The sequence below is a fragment of the Balaenoptera borealis genome (genome assembly GCF_965194805.1).
Source record: "Balaenoptera borealis genome assembly, chromosome: 7".
In the NCBI taxonomy this organism is placed as follows: domain Eukaryota; kingdom Metazoa; phylum Chordata; class Mammalia; order Artiodactyla; family Balaenopteridae; genus Balaenoptera; species Balaenoptera borealis.
Genome location: NC_138864.1, coordinates 129795406 through 129813597, shown reverse-complemented (window position 1 = coordinate 129813597; position 18192 = coordinate 129795406). Strand labels below are relative to the sequence as shown.

Genomic DNA, 18192 nt, shown 5'->3' with positions numbered 1-18192 from the left:
CCTCTGTGAAGTCCCCCCTTTGTGAGGTCCCCCCTCCCCTGTGAGGTCCCTTCTCTGTGAGGTCCCCTCTCCCCTGTGAGGTCCCTTCTCTGTGAGGTCCCCTCTCTCCTGTGAGGTCCCTTCTTTGTGAGGTCCCCCCTTCCCTGTGTGGTCTCCTTTCCTCTGTGAGGTCCCCTCTCCCCTGTTAGGTCCCCTCTCCCCTGTGAAGTCCCCTCTCTGTTAGGTCCCCTCTCCCCTGTGAGGTTCCCCCCTCTGTGATGTCCCCTCTCCTCTGTGAGGTCCCCCTCTGTGAGGTCCCATCTCTCCTGTGAAATCCGCCCTCTTGAGGTCCCCTCTCCCCTGTGAGATCCCGTATCCTGTGTGAGGTCCCCGCTCTGTGAGGTCCCCACTCCTCTGTGAGGTCCCTGCTCTGTGAGGTCCCCACTCCTCTGTGAGGTCCCCCTTCCCCTGTGAGGTCCCCTTTCCTTTGTGAGGTCCCCCCTCCCCTGTGAGGTTCCCCTGTCCCCTGTGAGGTCCCCTCTCCTCTGTGAGGTCCCCTCTCTCTGAGGTCCTGTCTCTCCTGTGAGGTTCCCCCTCTGTGAGATCCCCTCTCCCCTGTGAGGTCCCCTCTCCTCTGTGAGGTCCCCTCTCCCCTGTGAGTTCCCCTCTCCCCTGTGAGGTCCACCCTACGTGAGTTCCCCTGTCACCTGTGAGGTCACCCCTCTGTGAGGTACCCCCTCTGTGACGTCCCCTCTCCCCTGTGAGGTCCCCTCTCCTCTGTGAGGTCCCCTCTCCACTGTGAGGTAACTGCTCTTGTGAGTTCCCCTGTCCCCTGTGAGGTCCCCCCTCTGTGAGGTCCACTCTCCCCTGTGAGGGGGAGACATAGTTGGATAGTTTTGTCCTACTCAGAATGTTTTCATGGCTCCGCGCTGCAAGCAGAAAGCGCCAGGCCCTCCTTGTGTGGTGTCCAGGGCCTCCTGTGGCCTCACACCAGCCCTCCACCCCCCTCTGCCCCCTCGCAGGACTCGCACCCTCACCAACGATGTCAAGCCCTGGCCTGGCACTCCATATCCTTTTTGGATTGGCTTTTCTCACTCGGCAGAGTTTTCTGGAGATTCGTCCCGGTTGTGGCTGTGTCTGTAGTCTCTCCCTTTTACTCCCTGAGTCATTTTTACTGCTGAGTACTCGTCCATGGTGTGGATGCACCTGTATGTTTAACCCTCCCTCGCTGGATGGCATCTGGGCTCTTTCTAGTTTGGGGGTATTATAAATAAAACCGCGATAAACATTTGTTTACAAGTTTTTGTGTGAACGTAAGTCTTCGTTTCTCTGGCATCAGTGGCCAGGGGTTCAATCGCTGGGTTGTATGATGTGCATGTTTAGTTTTTAAGAAACCGCCAGACTGTTTTCCAGAGTGGCTGCACCATTTTTCAATCCCACTAGAAATGTAACCGTTTCTCCAGACCCTCGGCAGGATTTGGTGTCGCACGATTTTTAATGTTAGTCCTTCTGAGAGGTGTGCAGTGATATGTCGCTGTGTGTTTAATTTCCGTTGGCCTGTCGGCTGGTGACGTGGAACAGCTTCTTGTGTGTTTATTTGCCGTCTGTTCATCCCCTTCGATGAAGTGTCTCCTCGTGTCTTTTGCCCATTTGGTAACTGGGATTTTTAATGTTTACGTCTGAGAGCTCTGTATACTCCAGATACCAGTCACTTGTTGGATATGTAGTTTGAATTATTTTCTCCCACTCATCGGTCTTTTCCTCCTCCTAAAAGGACCTTTCGCAGAGCAAAAGTTTTTAATTTTGATGAGATCTCTCTCGTTTATCAATGTTTCTTTTTATGGATGATGTTTGGTGTCAAGTCTGAGAACTTACTGCTTAGCCTGAGGTTCTAAAGATTTTCATTTCTCTAGTCCCCTAAAATTTTTATTGTTTTATATTTTACATTTACATCCATGACCCGTTTTGGCTACTTTTTGTGTAAGCCATGAAACCTGTGTCAAGGTTCCTGTTTTTGCCTCTGGATGCTCAATTGCTCCAGCACTATTTGTTGAAAAGGCAATTTTTCAACCATTAAGTTCCTTTTGCACTTTTGTCAAAAATCTGTTGGGCGTTTCTGTGTGGGTCTGTTCCTGGGTTCTCTGTTTTGTTCTGTTGATCTCTTTGCCTCTCCTTCCGCCAGTGCTACACAGCCTTGATTACTGTGCCTATTAATAAGACTATAGGTACAGAATTATTAGGTAGAATTCTACCAAATCCTGCTTCATTCTTCTTTTTCCAAATTGTTTTAAGTTCTCTAGTTCCTTTGCTGTTCCACATAAATTTCTTGTCTGTATCTACAAAGAAGTTTTCTGGGATTCTGATAGGAATTGTGTGAAACTTGTATATCAATTTAGGGAGAGTTTACATCTTTATTATACTGTGATTTCCAGTCCGTGAACCCATTATGTCCATCATTTATTTAGATCTTTGATTTCTTTCATCAGCATTGTGTAGTTTTCAGTGCACATGTTTTATTAGATTTACACCTAAATATTTTACTTCGTGAGTGACTGTAAATAATATTTTAGTTTCAGTGTCAATGTGTTCATAGCTAATATAGAAAAAACTTATTCTAGGAGTTTTTTGTAGATTCATTGGAGTTTTCCATGTGGAAAATTATGTCATCTGGAAATAGGTACAGTTTTATTTCTTCCTTTTTCATCTGCATGACTTTTATTTCCTTATATTGCCCTATTGCACTGTTGAGAACTTTTGGCTCTGTTGAGTAAAAGTGGTGCAAGATGACATCCTTGCCTTTTTCCTGATTGTAGTGGGAAAGCTTCTAGCTTCTCACCATTAAGTACGATGTTAGCTGTAGGGCTTGTGTAGATGTTCATTGCCAAGTCGATGAAGTTCCTCTCAATTTCTATATTTCTGAGAATATCCATCATGAAAAGGTGTTGAATTAATTGATTTATTTTGGATTAAACCAGTCTTGCATCCCTGGAATAAACCCCATGATGTATAATTATTTTTATATATTGCTGGATTTTATATGCTAATAATATTGTATGGATTTTTATGTCTGTATTCATAAGGGATATTGGTATGTAGGTTTCTTTTTTCTTTTTCTCTTTTTTGGTACTGTTTTTGTCTGCTTTTGGTATCAGGTTAATATTAGCTACATAAAATTAATTGGAAACTATTTCCTCCTTTTCTGTTTTCCAGAAGGAATTGTGTAGAATTCATATTAATTCTTCCTTATATGTTTGGTAGAATTATCCGGTGAAACTATCTGGGTCTAGAAATATCTTTTTGGGGAGGTTTTAAATTATGAATTCAATTTTCATAATGGTTATAGGGCTATCAAATTATCTATTTCATATTGGATCAGTTGTAGTAGTTTGTGTTTTTCGAGGAATGGGTCCATTTCATCTAAGTTGCTATGTTTATGTGTGTAGACTTGTTTGTTCCCTTATGAGGTCTGCAGGGTCTGTACTGATGTCCCCTGTTTCGTTGCTGATATTGATAATGTGACTGCTCTCTCTTTTTCATTGTCAGTCTTGCTAGAGGTTTGCCAATTTTACTGATCTTTTCAGGGAAGCAGCTTTTGTTTTCACCGATTTCTCTATTTTTTTAATTTCAATTTTGTTGATTTCTGCTCTTTATTATTTCCTTCCTTCTACTTGCTTTGGGTTTATTTTGCTCTCCTTTTTCTGGCTTCTTCATGTGGGAATTTAGATGATTGATTTGAGACTTTTTCTAATGTAAGTATTTAGTGCTAAAAATTTCACTCAGTGCAGCTTTAACTGTGCCCCAGTTTTGATTTTGATATGTTGTATTTTCATTTTCACTCAGTTCAATGTATTTTTTTCCCTTGGATTCTCTTTGACCTGTGGCTTGTTTAGAAGTGTTGTTTAAGTTCCAAGTGTTTGGAGACTTTTCTTGTTATATTTATGTTATTGATTTCTAGTTTGACTCCATTGTGATTGGAGAACATACTCTGAATGATTTTGATTCTTTTCATGTTGCTGAGTTTTATTTATGTTCCAAGATATGGTCCACTTTAATTGGATGAAGATGCAAATATTTAGGAGGGTAATTGGGATGATGACAATGTAGAAACTTTTGTCAGTTTCTGCTTCTCATATTTGCAGCTCTGTTGCTTGATGTGTATACATTTAGGATTGCTGTATCTTCTTGGCAGATTTACCCTTTTATCATTATATTATGTCTCTGTCCCTGGTAATTTTGTTTGTTATGAAGACTAATTTATCTGCTATTACGATAGCCACTGCTACTTGTCTTTAATTAATGATACATCTTTTTTTTCCTTTTACTTCAACTTGAAAGCTGGAGTGAGTTTCTTATAAACAGCATATGGTTGGGTCATGCATTTTTAATCCACTCAGTCAATGTTTGTCTTCATTGGTATATTTAGCCCATTTATATGTAATGTAATTATTGATTTGTTAAGACTTAAACTCCTATTATATATTTTTGTTCTATTCTATTTTTTCTATTTGTTCTATTTTTCTCTGTATTCTTTTTCCTGCATTCCTTTAGGTTATGTTAACAGTTTTTTACAAATCAATTTTGATTTATCTATATTATTTTTGAGTGTATCTCTTTATCGCCTTTTTAGTAGTTGGTATAGATAGTACATACATTATATATATATAAAACGATCTCAGTTTACTGGTGTCATCATTTTACCATTTTGAGTGGGGTATAGAAACCTTACCTCCTTTTATGGTTTTCCCCCTGTTTATTATAATTATTTTAAATATTTCCTCTACGTATATTTAGAAGCACATCAGACAGTGTTATCATGTTTGCTTCAACTGTCAAACATAATTTAGAAAGCTCAGAAGAAGGAAAGCTTATCTTATTTACTCATACCTTTACTTTTCATGCCGTTTTTCCGTCTTGATGTTCCCAGTTTCTTCTGTCATCACCTTTCTATTTAGAGAAGTTCGTATAGCAATTCTTTTGGGGTAGGTCTGCTGGCAAAATATGCTCGCATTTTCATTTATCTCAGAATGTCTTCATTTCCCTGTCATTCCTGAACAATGTTTTCACCAGGTATCTGGATTGGTAGACTTTCAGGATTCTGAATTGACAGCTTTTTCTTTCAGAAGTTTCATGTGGCCTCTGTGGTTTCTGATGAGAAATCCTCTGTCATTTGAATTACGTTCCCCTCATAGGTAAGGTGTCATTTCTCTGGCTACTGTTAATACTTTCTTCTTTGCATATAGTCTTAAGAAGTATAATTATCATGTGCCTTGGAGGAGATTTGGGTTTATCCCATTTGGGGTGCTCAGCTTCTGGAATCTTTAGGTTTATATCTCTTGCCAAAACTGAGAAATTTTCAACCATCATTTTTTTGAGTACCTTTTCAGCCCTGCCTTCTTTCTCCTCTCCTTCTGGGATTCTGATGACATGAAAATTAGATCTTTTGTTACAGCCCCAAAACCCAGAGGCTCTGTCCCTTTTTTTTTTCAGACTATCTTCTCTCTATTGTTGAAATTCGGTGATTTCTATTGTTCTGTCTTCCAGGTCACTGATTCTTCTCTCTGTCCCCTCCATCCTTCTATTAAGTGCACGCAGTGAGCTGTTTATTTTGGTTATTGTATTTTTTAGTTATAACATTTTCACTTTGTTTTTTGTATTTGTGTCTTTACTGAGGCTTCCCATTTTTTCATTGTTTCCAGAGTGCTCATGATTGTTCACTGAAGTATTTTTATCATGGCTGCCTTATAGTCTTTGTCAGATAAGGCTGACATCTCAATTTTGGTGTGTGCTGATTGTCTTTTTTCATTCAGTTTGAGGTTTTCTTGGTTTTGGTAAGAGTGGTTTTCTGTTGAAACCTGGGCATTTTTGTATTATGTTGTGAGTCTCCATCTCATTTAAACTTGTGTTTTAACTGGCTTTTTCTGGCACTGCTCTGCTGGGGTAGGGGCTCTGTTACTGGCAATGGAGGTTGAAGCCCAGGTTCCCCACCAGGTCTCTGCTGGCACCTGAGGGAGGGTTCTTGTCCTCACTGCTGGGCAGCAGGTAGGTGGGAGTCTGAACTCCCCACACGGTCTCCACTGGCACACCAGGGGGTGGTTACCACACAGTGGGGAGGGAAGTCCCCCTCCCCACTTGGCTGCTCTGATGACACTGGCAGAGTCACTCTGGCCTCACAAGGGAGGGTGCCCAGGCTCCCTCTCGGCCTTTGTGGTGTTTGGTGGGAGTGGAGCTCTGCTGTCTGCAAAGTGCTAAGTCGCTTCTCTCCGGGCCCTCTGACTAGAGAGAGGTAACTTCAGCTGGGCCCCGTCGGCCACCAGCGTTGGTGGCTGATTCAGTTCCAAGTCTGAGATCACAGCCCAAGGGAACCCCAGGGGGCCCAGCACCTGTTTCTTGGGTCCCTGGGTCCCTGGCCAGTCTTCTTTCCACACTGCACAGCCTTCCACACGTATGGTTTCCAGGGATTGGCTGTACCTGGTGGGAAGAGTGTCTTCCCATCTTCCAGACGCGGACCCTCTCTTCCCAGGGTTTTACCTCCTCTGACTGGCCTTGGAGAGAACTTTAGGGAGGACGTCTAGGCCCCTGGACCTACACATTCCTTTGTTTCTCTCTCCGAGTGCCCAGTTCCTGCCTGCTCCCAGGAAAGCTGAGAGGTCTGGGCTGGGGTTCAGGGTTCCCCTCGTGGCCCGTGTAGACCCCCTCTGTCGGTGCCCACCTGCTGCAACTGAGGCCTCCTCAGAGTTGGCACAGCTTAGACTTCTGTGCTCTTTAGATAAAAATATTACTGAAGTTCTGTTATTTAAATTTTAAAAATGATTTTTTTTCCCACAGAAAGTTCTGTTTGTGCTCGTGATATTTTCTGTTTCCTGGTGGATATTGACATGAAGACCATCCTTTAGGGAATGATGTGGTTAAACCACGCCTGTTTTCTGAGTCTGCAGTGCTAGATGTTATGCTAATATTGCAGATGTGCTTCCAATTGTGAATACTCCTGGGAGTGGACCAATAACAGCCACACAAACACATTTCACGTGGGGCGTTTTCTAGTTGCTTTTGGCAAATGGAACAGACTTGCTTATTATTAAGCACATTGAGTCCTAAAGTAAGGGTAACGGTGCCAGCGGGGCTGGGTCTCCCTGCAGGGACCTCTCTCAAAACGTCACGTCGCAAACTGAGCTGCTTGCTGGTTGCTGTGGTTGCAGCCGGGGGGGCGAACTTCCCCACAGCTCCCACTTTGGATAATGCCATCGGACCTTCTGAGATTCAGAACTATTCCAACCGCTTGAATCTTGCCACTTGTAAATTTTAAAAAAACGTTAGATTTGCATTTGAAAAAATATTCAAGTGTGTTCATGAAGGCAGCTTATGTGTAAGAGCCGTTCTTTTAATTCCACCCAGAATATGTGTTCTCAGCGAGTTCTGGACCTTCTTGTACCACACTCACACACACACACAAACAAGCACAGCGGTCCTGATTTGAAGGTTTTGGTAATGTGTTTTTGTACAGGGCATAAAAATATATCTCTGTAATTACATGATATTTAGTGATTAGATAATTACGGATAATTGCATGGGGTAGTTCTAAGTGCTAAAGTGTTACCATAAGATCCAAAATGTACAAATTGCATAATAATTATTCTTAGGGGTTATTTGGTAATTCTGAGCATAATTATCATGTGATCTGCAGTGCATGTAATTAATGCATAATCACATGGATTTTGCCTTCATAACTACTTCGCCCTTGTTATAAAGCTCTTTGTCATAACATTTGAGTATAAATATAATGTAATTGGCTCCCAGATACAGTACATTAAGCCCCGTGATAATTGCTTTCACAGTAACAATAGCCCTTATTTCACTTCAATCGTGTGGCTCTTAAGCTGGGCGGGGTTGCGAAGAACAAATCGCCAGGACGTGGAGGCGGCGAGCAGGCAGGGCGGCGCTGAGAGGTGGCCACTAGGTGCGCTTCTGGGTGAGGAATGGCTTTGCCGTGACCAGACCTTTCCAGGTAGAAGAGTTTGCACCTTTGACTTGGAGCCTGTCTTCTAACGGCGGCGCACGCCCCTCTCCCGCAGCAGCCGGCCCCTGCATACAGCAAAGCACCCACCGCATTTCGGGTGGAGGGGCCGCAGAGGGCTGGAATTTCTATAAGGAGGAGATCTTGTAATAAACTGCAGTGAGAGGGGCCTTGGCCGATGGATGACATTGTGGGAGAACACCTGGGACAGCAGCAGTTACTCAGAGACGGAAACAGGAGCTCTGGCTCGACTTCCGTGTCGTTAACGCAGTTCCTGCAACTCTCCCCGCAGGTCTCACGTGGCAGGATGGCTACACCCAGCACGTGATGGCGCGGGAGCTCGCCGGCCTTCCCCAGGCCTCCCCGCGGCGCCCTGAGGCCTCCAGCCCAGCCAGGTAAAGTGGACTTGGTTTACGGCTCCCCGCTGGCGGCCACGCCAGCATCCACCAGCCCTTTTCCTTGTTTCACGTAGCACAGTACCCTGTCTTTCCGTGTAGACGTTCCAGGAAGTTGGAATGTGTGTAAGGAGCAGGAGGGGTCCTGGCCCCGGGGGAAGGGTGTATGGGAGTGACCCTCCCACAAGGGGCTGTTCTCACCAACAGACGTGCCCAAAGGTCCTCCCCACCTTCCTGAGACCCTCGGAAGGTCTGCATCTTCAGAGCCTTGGTTGAAAGCAGAGAAGTCAATAATTCTCACTTCCCAGTAAGAATTTGTGTTCATTTTAGTACAAGAAGCAAATTAAACCATGAAAGGCGTGCCGTTCCCCAAGCACGGCAGCCCGTGTGAGCCGGATTCATTCCATCTCGTCCTCTCTGCACACGTGCGGAGGTGCAGACGCCTTGCCCGCTCGTGCAGGGGGCACACAGACCCCGGCAGGTGAGGACTCTGTCCACAGACAGAGCGCCGGGCGCGGGCCGCCTCAACCCCGAGCCGGCGTTTATACAACAGGGAGACGACCTTCCCCCAAGGCTTCGCTTGGAAGTCCACTCTTCCCTCGGAGAGTGAGTTGTCTCTGTCCGTAGCCTCAGTGAAAATAATCTCAGTGACGGACAGAAACATCAGCCGTCTGCCTTCCTGCCCAGGCTGCCGAGCCGAGGAAGCAGCTAAGCCGCCAGGTCCTGCAGGGTTAGATGCACCAAACGTGAAAACACGTTCACCGTGGCGGCTCTCTCACTGGCCAGACCGTGAGTCTCTTGAGGGTAGGAGCTGTCCTTTGTCTTTCTTGCTGGTATACTGAGCTTTAACAAGGAGACTGTGCCACTGTAGTCTGCTCTGTAAACACAAGACACAAAATGCAAAGTCAGGCTATCCTGAATTTCCATTTTCATCTGGGTGAGTTCAGACTCTTCACGCTGGTCTTTCAGTGACATTTGGGCCTTTCAGCACCGGCCGCTGCTCCGTCCCTCCCAGTGAAGATGTACCTGAGTGGCGTGCACTGTCCCAGACAACCTTGAACTCCACTGAGGAGGCCAAAGGGCAGAGGGATAGGGGAATGGGAAAGACCGAGCAGGAACAACTCTGTACGTAGTCTAGACAGTCAGTAAGTATGGCGGAAAGGCCAGCCTGTCGTCAGGGAAAGAGCATTTCCAGAGAGAACAGCCCTGAGAAATCAGACACGGTGCGACCACGGACAAACACCTAGCTCACCACGTTCTCAGCAGCGTTAATATTGTCATTTAAAATAATTGCCCCTTTGTTATGAAAAATGGTAACTTCGCTTTTTTAGATTACAAGTGAGGTTAAAAGTTTAAAAATACACATATGTAGAGATTGGAATTCTCTATATGGATTTCCTGTGCATAATCTTTGTTCATATACAAAGTATTTTTTGTATTTTTCTGCTTGGTTTCTTTCTGCATAGTCTTTATATTTAAGGCTAGTAACTCTTCACGTACCATATTTTATAGAAGTAGCTTTCCAGTCTGTTCCGTAGATGGCACGAGGTACAGTTGCCAGCGGAAAGGGAGCTCATAGCCCTCTCGCGATGGGAGTTCTAATTTCTTCCTTGAGGGTGTTAATTCCCTCCACCCTCACCCGCTCTGCCCCAGAGAGATGGGCTTCCTGGGCGGCACCAGCAGGTCCTTGGCCTTGGGCTGGGTGGGTTTGGCCGTGGTACACCCCTGGCTGGGAGGGCAGGAAGGCATCACACCCACGGCTCTGCCAAGGTCATGGCTGCTTGGACCCCCACTGTGACCCTTTAACTCCTCCCTCCCATAGGCCCAGCCCTTCTCCACCGTCAGCCTGTCGGTTCTCTTGGTCCTGCTCTGTCTTTGCGAACAGTTCCTTTGTTAAACTGCCGGACGTCCCATTTGGAGACGCCGTGTGTCCTATGGGGCCTCTGCCTGGTGGCAGGAATCCTGGTCACCCACCCTCTTTTTCCTCAGCTTTTGTCAAGGTTATAGGGTCGTCATGATACACACGGAATAGTTTTCATTCCTTTCAAAAACCTTCTGCAAAACTTTCTTTGGTGTTGAAATTGTCTGCTGCCTGGTATATATTTTTAAATGATCTTTCTTTGTAGGTAAATCTCATAACACTTTCATTGTCTTCTGAGATTATTGGTGAAATATGCTCAAAGGTTTTATTTACAATTTTGCAGAGAACTATTATCCTGTTCATAGGGATTTCCAAATTTGTTAACTTAGTGTGATTCACAGTACTGTATTATAATTTAAAAAATCATTCGCCATATGTGTAATTATCACACCTTAGCCATTGATTTTTCTCTTTACCCTTTTAACACAATTTTAAAAAATAATTATCTCTTGGACTTTTCTCTTTCTACCATTCTTAGATTTATTGTTTTTATGAAACTTCTTGAGCTGAAAGTTTTGTTCTTATTTTTATTTATTCATTGTTAAAAAGCAGTGAAATCACTTAAGGCTATGCATTCGCCTGTGAGCGTGGTTTTGGCATCATCCTGTAATGTTGATGGGCTCATTTGCTTTTGTTCTAAATTATCTGTAATTGTAATTTTATATCCTTTGGGAGCAGTAAGTGTAGGCTCTTTCCTTTGTTCATATTTATGTGCTCTTGTTTTTAGTCTTTAAATCAGTGCCTAGTTTTACTGCATTTTAGTTAGAGAATGTGACATGTTCAATTTTTACTTTTTAGAAATTTGGGGTTCTCTTTGTGGCCTAGTTTATACCATACTTTTATTAATTTTCAATGGATACTTCAAAAAACTATTGTATCCACTATTTACAGAGTACAGATTTTTATATATAGTTTATAATCATATATAAAATTTATAATTACATATAAATATAAATTATATTCCTCAAAATCAAATATCCTTATTTATATTTTTATTTATTGAAATTTCTCAGACAAAAACTATTTCCATAAATTTTCCTTCCATTTTTAACATATTTTGCTTTACACACTTTGGGTTCTGACGTTCAGCCCACACACGCTCACAGCGTTTCTTCTTCACTGTGGATCATCACACCTGCTACCGTTTTTAAATGGAGACTTCATCATCTTTAGTGCTTTTTGTCTTGATCCCACTTTTCTAAAATCGGTATTACCATTCCTGTGTTCTCTCTGTTTTGCTGTCTAATTAATCCTTTAAAATTCTGCCCTTTGGAGTCTCTTATTTTGCATGCAGCATTTATAAACAATATCAGGTGGCATTTTTTACAGCCCCTCTGGCCAGAGACCCCTGATTTCTCTGCTTTCTTTCTTGCCCTCTCTGGCCTGTGACTGGTTTACTTTCATCATCTTTAGTGTTTGTAACTATGTATCTTACTTCAAATTCAGTCCGCGGCCATCACCTTTAGGCTTTCCAGGCAGTTTTTGAAGTGACAGATCTGAGTCACTATTAATGGAGGAATCCCACCTTCGGACCCCCCACCCCCTTCCCAGCGCATCCCTGGCGCCTGGCACATGCCGTGTACAGGTGGGTGTCCGGCCCAAAGCTGTTGACTAAAGAAGGAAGGAAGGAATGAAGGGTCTTGTGACACTTTTGTTTATTACGTGGGTAACCACACCGACCAAGAATCCTGCCTGACCTACATTCCACAGGGTACTTCCAGAGCTTTCTGTACCCCGTAGATGTGTGAATATCCACAGTCAGCAATCTTGGGACAGGACAGGTGACCTTAAAAGAGATTAAGGAACTGGCCCCAAACCAGTGACCCATTCAGGAGGTAGCAGTGAGCTCCGAGTGTGGTGTCAGGACGCCCAGCCCCAGTCTTGGGGGAAGCAGAGCAAGCACTGCCTGAGAGCCAGGAAGAGGCAAAGCCGTGTCGTGGACGCTGCATGAGGGACAGACGCCGGGAGCCTGGGGACACCCTCTGCTGAGGCCCCTGATGGCCAGAACAGATGGGGGTGGGGTGGGCAGCAATGTTATGGAGGACTTGACTGAGCCATGAATTCTGTTTACGTGAAAAATAAAATGGCACCGAAATGATCATTAGACAAAGTTGGGATTATGGAGAAAGGAGTGAGAACCAGGTCACTGTGTGCTCTTTGCAAAGCTTCTGCTTATAATTCGGATTTTTTTTTTTCCTGAGCACATTGGGTGCCAACTGAAAGCATCCCATGTTATTGGAGCCTGAAGGTCAGTGCAAGGAAGTGGGAAAGGGACCAGTGGAGACCGACGTGTAGGGACTACATTCTTAGTCTTTTGAGGTAGAAAATGTACACTTAGAAAGTTTTGACCTACTTCAAGCCGAATGACAGGGCAAAAGTCAATCTGAGAGCTAGCTGCTACAGTGTCGCACACACAGAGAGGGACGCTCTCTTGGCTGCTGTAACGTATTACAGTGTCACAAACAATCCTCCAGCAGCGGACACGCAGGGAAGATGAATAAGACAATTTAAAGACACATTTATGAGGTGGTTCTATCTGCATTGATTAGCAATTAGTGAGAAAAATAGATAAAGTACCAGAAAAGTAAATTGACTTCAGTTAAATTACACACAGAACATGAAATTTCATCCATTAAAAAATGGTCAAGGAAGCTGTAGCCATGATTTGAGATGCAAAGAACCGTGCAGCTCCTGATCATTTATACGCCTATTAAGTCTGAGCCAGTGTAACTTGAAAACGCGTCAGAAATAAAAACAGGACAGTTGGGGCTTCCCTGGTGGCGCAGTGGTTGAGAATCCGCCTGCCAATGCAGGGGACACGGGTTCGAGCCCTGGTCTGGGAAGATCCCACATGCCGCGGAGCAACTAGGCACGTGAGCCACAATTACTGAGCCTGCGCGTCTGGAGCCTGTGCTCCGCAACAAGAGAGGCCGCGACAGTGAGAGGCCCGCACACCGCGATGAAGAGTGGCCCCCGCGCGCCGCAACTAGAGAAAGCCCTCGCACAGAAACGAAGACCCAACACAGCCAAAAATAAATAAATAAATAAATTAATTAATTAAAAAAAAAACAGGACAGTTTTATCAATCGCAATAATTAAACACAAATGTGAAGATTTTCTGTAAGTCCCAGATTTTATGAAATACTTACAGATATCAAACCCCTAACATTAGTGATCTGTTCTTGAAAATCAGACTTTCTACGTGGAAACACTAGCCGGGAGCCTGTTCTCCGTTACTCCAAGTGGGAAATCTACAAAAAGGTACACACCCACCTAAAACCCCAGTACATTCCCTAAATCACAGTAAAGACCCACATATAAGGAATAGGTTGTCATGTTTGGATATAAAATACTTAAAACATTGTTTCCTGGTCCCTGAAAGTGGATATGGTTGCTAGCACACAGGCACTTTATTTGTAGTAACACGGCCTCACCCAACATCTGCAAAACACACGGGCACACACAGATACACACGGACACACACACACATCGACACACACACAGATAAATACATATACACACCCAGGCACATATAGACATACACACAGACACATGCGCATACATGCAGACATGCACGGACACACACACAGACGCACACAGACGTACCCTCAGAGACACGCATGCAGGCACGCACGCGTGGTGACCCCACTCTCGGTCACTGCAGACGCCTCGTTGCCATCAGGATGGAGGTCGCTTCCGCTACAGAGCACCGTTCTCACTGTTGGACTGCGGCAGAGTGCCCGGATCAGCCTGGGAGACAGGACACTCTCCTGGACCTGAAGAGGCCACGGACGTCCTGTCCCCGTGAGGAGTGAGCGTGGACGGGGCCGCTGACCCTAGATCCCCGACTGGGAAGGAAGCTCAGTTTTATTTGTCTGGTTTCCGGGCGCAACCAGAGCTGGCCTCGCCACGTGACCCAGTGATGCGCCGGGGCTCGGTCCCCTCAGCTGGACGATGGGGCGATGATTCTTCTTCCTCAGGTTGTCGTCTGAGACGACACCAGGCCGACGGGGCTGCAGACCCAAGCCCATCGGGACCCTGCCCCGGGGCGCCCAGGGAGCTCGTCTCGCTTGGGTCCTGAGCTGCGTGGGACGCGGGCTCCGGTGTGCAGTGGGGTAGAGGCCGGGCACCCGCAGTAACAGAGGTTCCGGAGCCCTGAGCCTCCCGGGCCCGGGGCTGGCGCACATCTTCTGAGGTGACCTGGGCAGGCCGGGTGGCCCTCTCCGGGCACAGGCCGTGGGCTGTCTTCTGGCTGCAGCGAGAGGCAGCGGCCGAACAGGGAGCCAGCCCCGCCGTGCTGGACGCGGCCCTGCTCTCAGCTCCCAGGCTGGGGGTAGCCGGAGGCTGCACGCGTCCTCTGTCCCTCCGCCCGCGCTTACGGCCTTTCCATCCCCACCCAGGCCGGGGAGCTGCAGCACGTCCACCTCTGCGCGTCAGAACACCTCCTTTTCTACAATTATCATGGCTCTTATCACATTCGGTACATTTGTAAATAAAAGTGAAGATCAAAAGCCATGGCTCTCCAAATACAAAATCAGAGAAAGGATGGGAATAAACGAAGAAAACAGCGAATGCGTCCTTGTCCTTCACACGTGCCGAAACCACACATCAACGGCGTGTCAGCTCTGCCTCTTCTGGTGGTCTGGGGTATTCTTGTTCACATCTAGGGCACTTCCGGCAGTTAATAAAAAATAAAACAAACTTAAAACCCCATATTTACTTACATGAAGATCAAATGAGTTTAGTAGGTGAGAAAACCCCACGCACCTTGTATGTAAACGTCAGGGAGCGCTTGTGTGCAGTTATTTATGATTCACAAATCACCGCACGTTTGTTGAGCGCCGGCACAGAGCACAACTTGAGGTCGTGTGTAGTCCAGCTCTTTCCGCACAGACAGCGTCTGTGGTTGTCAAAGAGTCTGACGGACTGCGTACTGTGTTTTATATAATTTAAAAAGTGCATTTTCTTAAAAGAAAAAGAAAACGTTTTTTCCAAGTAAGTCCATAATCTGCATCACTGCCGTTCACCACAATAATTAGTTTGTTTTCCTAAGTTCACTCCCAGTGATAAACGATTTTAGTCACAGAGACGCTTTTCCTAACGCTGGAAAAGTGCCATCTGTGAGGTCAGCGGTGGGAAAGGCTACTGTTGTAAAGCTGACTCGGTGTCACCCCAGAGCCTACCAGGTGTTTCCAAGCTGGTTCTTTCAGTGGGCGCTGTTTTCAGTGCCGACACTGACTTAGTCTCCGTGCAGATTCTGGGCAGAGCAATGAACAAGAGAAACCCACAAGAACAAGGCCCCTTCTTCCAAGCAGCCTCTCAGGATCGCTTCCTGCCTTTTGCGGTCCTCGGGCCCCATCCTTCAAAGCTGGAGGTCTTTCTCATGACATCACTCTGACACCAGCCCTCTACCCCCTCTTCCTCTTCTAAGGACCTCGTGGTCACACTGGGGTACCGGGAGGGCCCCCCACCTTAGGGTCAGCTGAGTAGCAAGCTGATGCCACCCGCTCTGCCCCCCGCCGTGCCGTGCCGCGGAACCCCATGCGGTCACAGCTTCCGGGGGTCGGGATGTGCCGTCGTGAGCACCACCCCCTCACGCAGTGCGTCCCTACCCCATTCCTCTGCACATGGGGGGCGCTGGCTGAGATGGTGGGGTCCCAGAGCAAGTGGGTGGTAGGACCAGGGCTCTCCAGTTGCCCCTCCCCACACTGGGGAAAGCTCTCTGCTGCTCAGATTCTTGCTGGACTTGAGTAAGTGCCAGCTGTTTCCCACATTCTAGTTTGTCTCCTGTCCCTGGTGGTCGGGGGCGGTTCTTGAGAACGTACTTTAGTGCTGGCCCTCTTCTCAGGGTCACTCACCAGGTCCGCACCGTGTCCGGCTGCCAGGCTCAGGGGGCGCATGAGAGGTTCCAGCTGCAGTTGGTGAGAGCAGCGGGGGCCGGGCTGTCACCGCCTGGCCTGACGCCCGGGTCCCCACGTGGTCCCTGCGGCCACCCTCCTTCGCCATGGCAGCGTCTGGCCGCGCAATCAACGCCATGCCCCGTGGACTGGCTCACGCTTTCCTTTTGCTTTGCAGGAGCTCAAAGCAGAGTGTCCAGGACAAGCGGAGCCTCAGCCTGGAGGGCGACGTGCTGGCCGAGGCCCTTCAGCGCTACCTGCCCTACCTGGAGGCCCTGTCCCAGGCCGCCGGCCCTGACGTGCTCCCCGGGCTGAAGCCGGACAGGCCGCCGGCCCAGGTGACCCTCGGAGCCCCTCTCTGGTCTGGGGTGTGTCTGCCCCTGCTGGGGGCTTCCTCCGGGCACGCACAGGGAACGTTTCCTATGGCTGTGGCATCGCTGGGCTTTTCTCCTGTGTCTCGGGCTAGCCGGGGCGGGGGGGGGGCTGGGGAGAGACGGGGTGCGTCTCCACCCTTTCGGGAGGACCTGTGCTTACCGCCTGGACCCGGGACCCGGGCTGCGGGGTCCACCGTGAGGCAGGACAGCAGGGAGTCGGTGGGCATGGGGTGAGCAGCCATCCTGGTTGCCCGAGGCTGTCCTGGCGTCGGCACTGAGGTCCTGTGTCCCAGGGCGGCTCTCCTTACGCAGCCTGCCCTCGGGGGCGCCCTGTGTGTGCCAGCTGTCAGGTCCTCAGTGCAGGTTCATTCTGTACCAAGGCCAGTCTGCTCTAGAGCCATCCAGGACTCGAAGCCCATTGAAAAGAACAGTTTATAGAAACGATGAGAAATCTCATAACTTTCTAGATGGGAAAGTATGCATGATTTTATGACAGCCAGTTAAACCAGAGTTGCCAGCTTTTGACTAGCCTAGAAGAGGCGGGTCTAGCAGTGGTGTCCAGAGCCAGAGGCCCTCATGCATCTCGAGGGTGGACTCTGGGGAAAGCGTGGGCGTCCCGGTGCTCTGGGCACGTTGGGTGTTCGGCAGCCACACTCACGCTTCCTTTCTGCGGAAGGTTAGTTCCGCCAATGGAATTTGACTCACTTTTCTTTCTAACCCTGATGCCGTGCTGGAAGACGGAGGAAAGCCCGGACGCTTTGCTCCTCTCACACCCCCCAGATTCATCCCAAGGCGGCGCGGCCCTGGGACACCGGGGGAGCAACTTGGGCCACACCTTCACTCTCGTCACTTCAGCCAGCTCTGGGCTGGATGTTGGGCGGCACACGTGGTGGCCGTGCAGGGCGGCTGAGCTCGGTTAGCTCCCTGGGCCAAGAGAGGCCTGAAATCACCCGGAGGGGCCTGAGCGGCCCCCTGACTCTCCGCCACGCTCGCCTGCTGTCCGCGCCCGCGAGACGCGGGAATTGGGAATAAGCTGCAGCACCTGCAGGGACTTGTTGACGGCGGGGTCTTTGAGCCTCCGGGAGGTGCTGCGGTGACGCGGGCGAGCAGCTGACACGGCTCCGGGGGCAGATGTGCTGCGCTTCCAGCTGATCCGGGGACTTAGCGCAGAGCCTTTCCAGCCCTGACCCGTGCACACGGTGGGCCCAGCCCCGGGCGTGTTCTCCAGGCGCCTTCCCCACTGTAGGAGAAGGATGACTGCTGTCTTTGCCAGGACCGTTCATTCCTCCCGGAGCTGTACCCTCGGGCACTGGGCTGCCTCGGAGAGGAGTGATCACATCCCGACCTGCTCTCCCTTCCAGGAAACAGCGATGGGGAAACAGAATGGCTGTCCCTGCCCTTGTCCAGCGTTCCGTCAGCGACGGCCACCGTCCATCAAGTTTGCCCTCCGTAATCTTTAACACTCCCACCCAGGGGAATGACCACACCTCGTGGTCCTGCTGGATCGTGCCGGTTTGTGCCTGCTGCCCCGTCGTAATTACTAAGAAGCCCCTTTTCCCTCTCAGAAATGTCCAGTTTGAATAATGAATTCTGTGGTCATCTCACCACACAGCTG

General features: G+C 47.9%; 1 protein-coding gene across 2 annotated transcripts in view; it reads left to right on the top strand.

Moving 5' to 3' along the window:
* The window catches only part of PTPRN2 (protein tyrosine phosphatase receptor type N2), a 708877-nt gene that overhangs the window by 231700 nt on the left and 458985 nt on the right, over window positions 1-18192 (top strand). For both annotated transcript variants that reach the window (XM_082398840.1, XM_082398839.1), the window contains exons 4-5: window positions 8283-8385; window positions 16382-16541. In XM_082398840.1, coding sequence (XP_082254966.1) covers window positions 8283-8385; window positions 16382-16541 — 263 coding nt within the window. The remainder of the gene's footprint in view (window positions 1-8282; window positions 8386-16381; window positions 16542-18192) is intronic.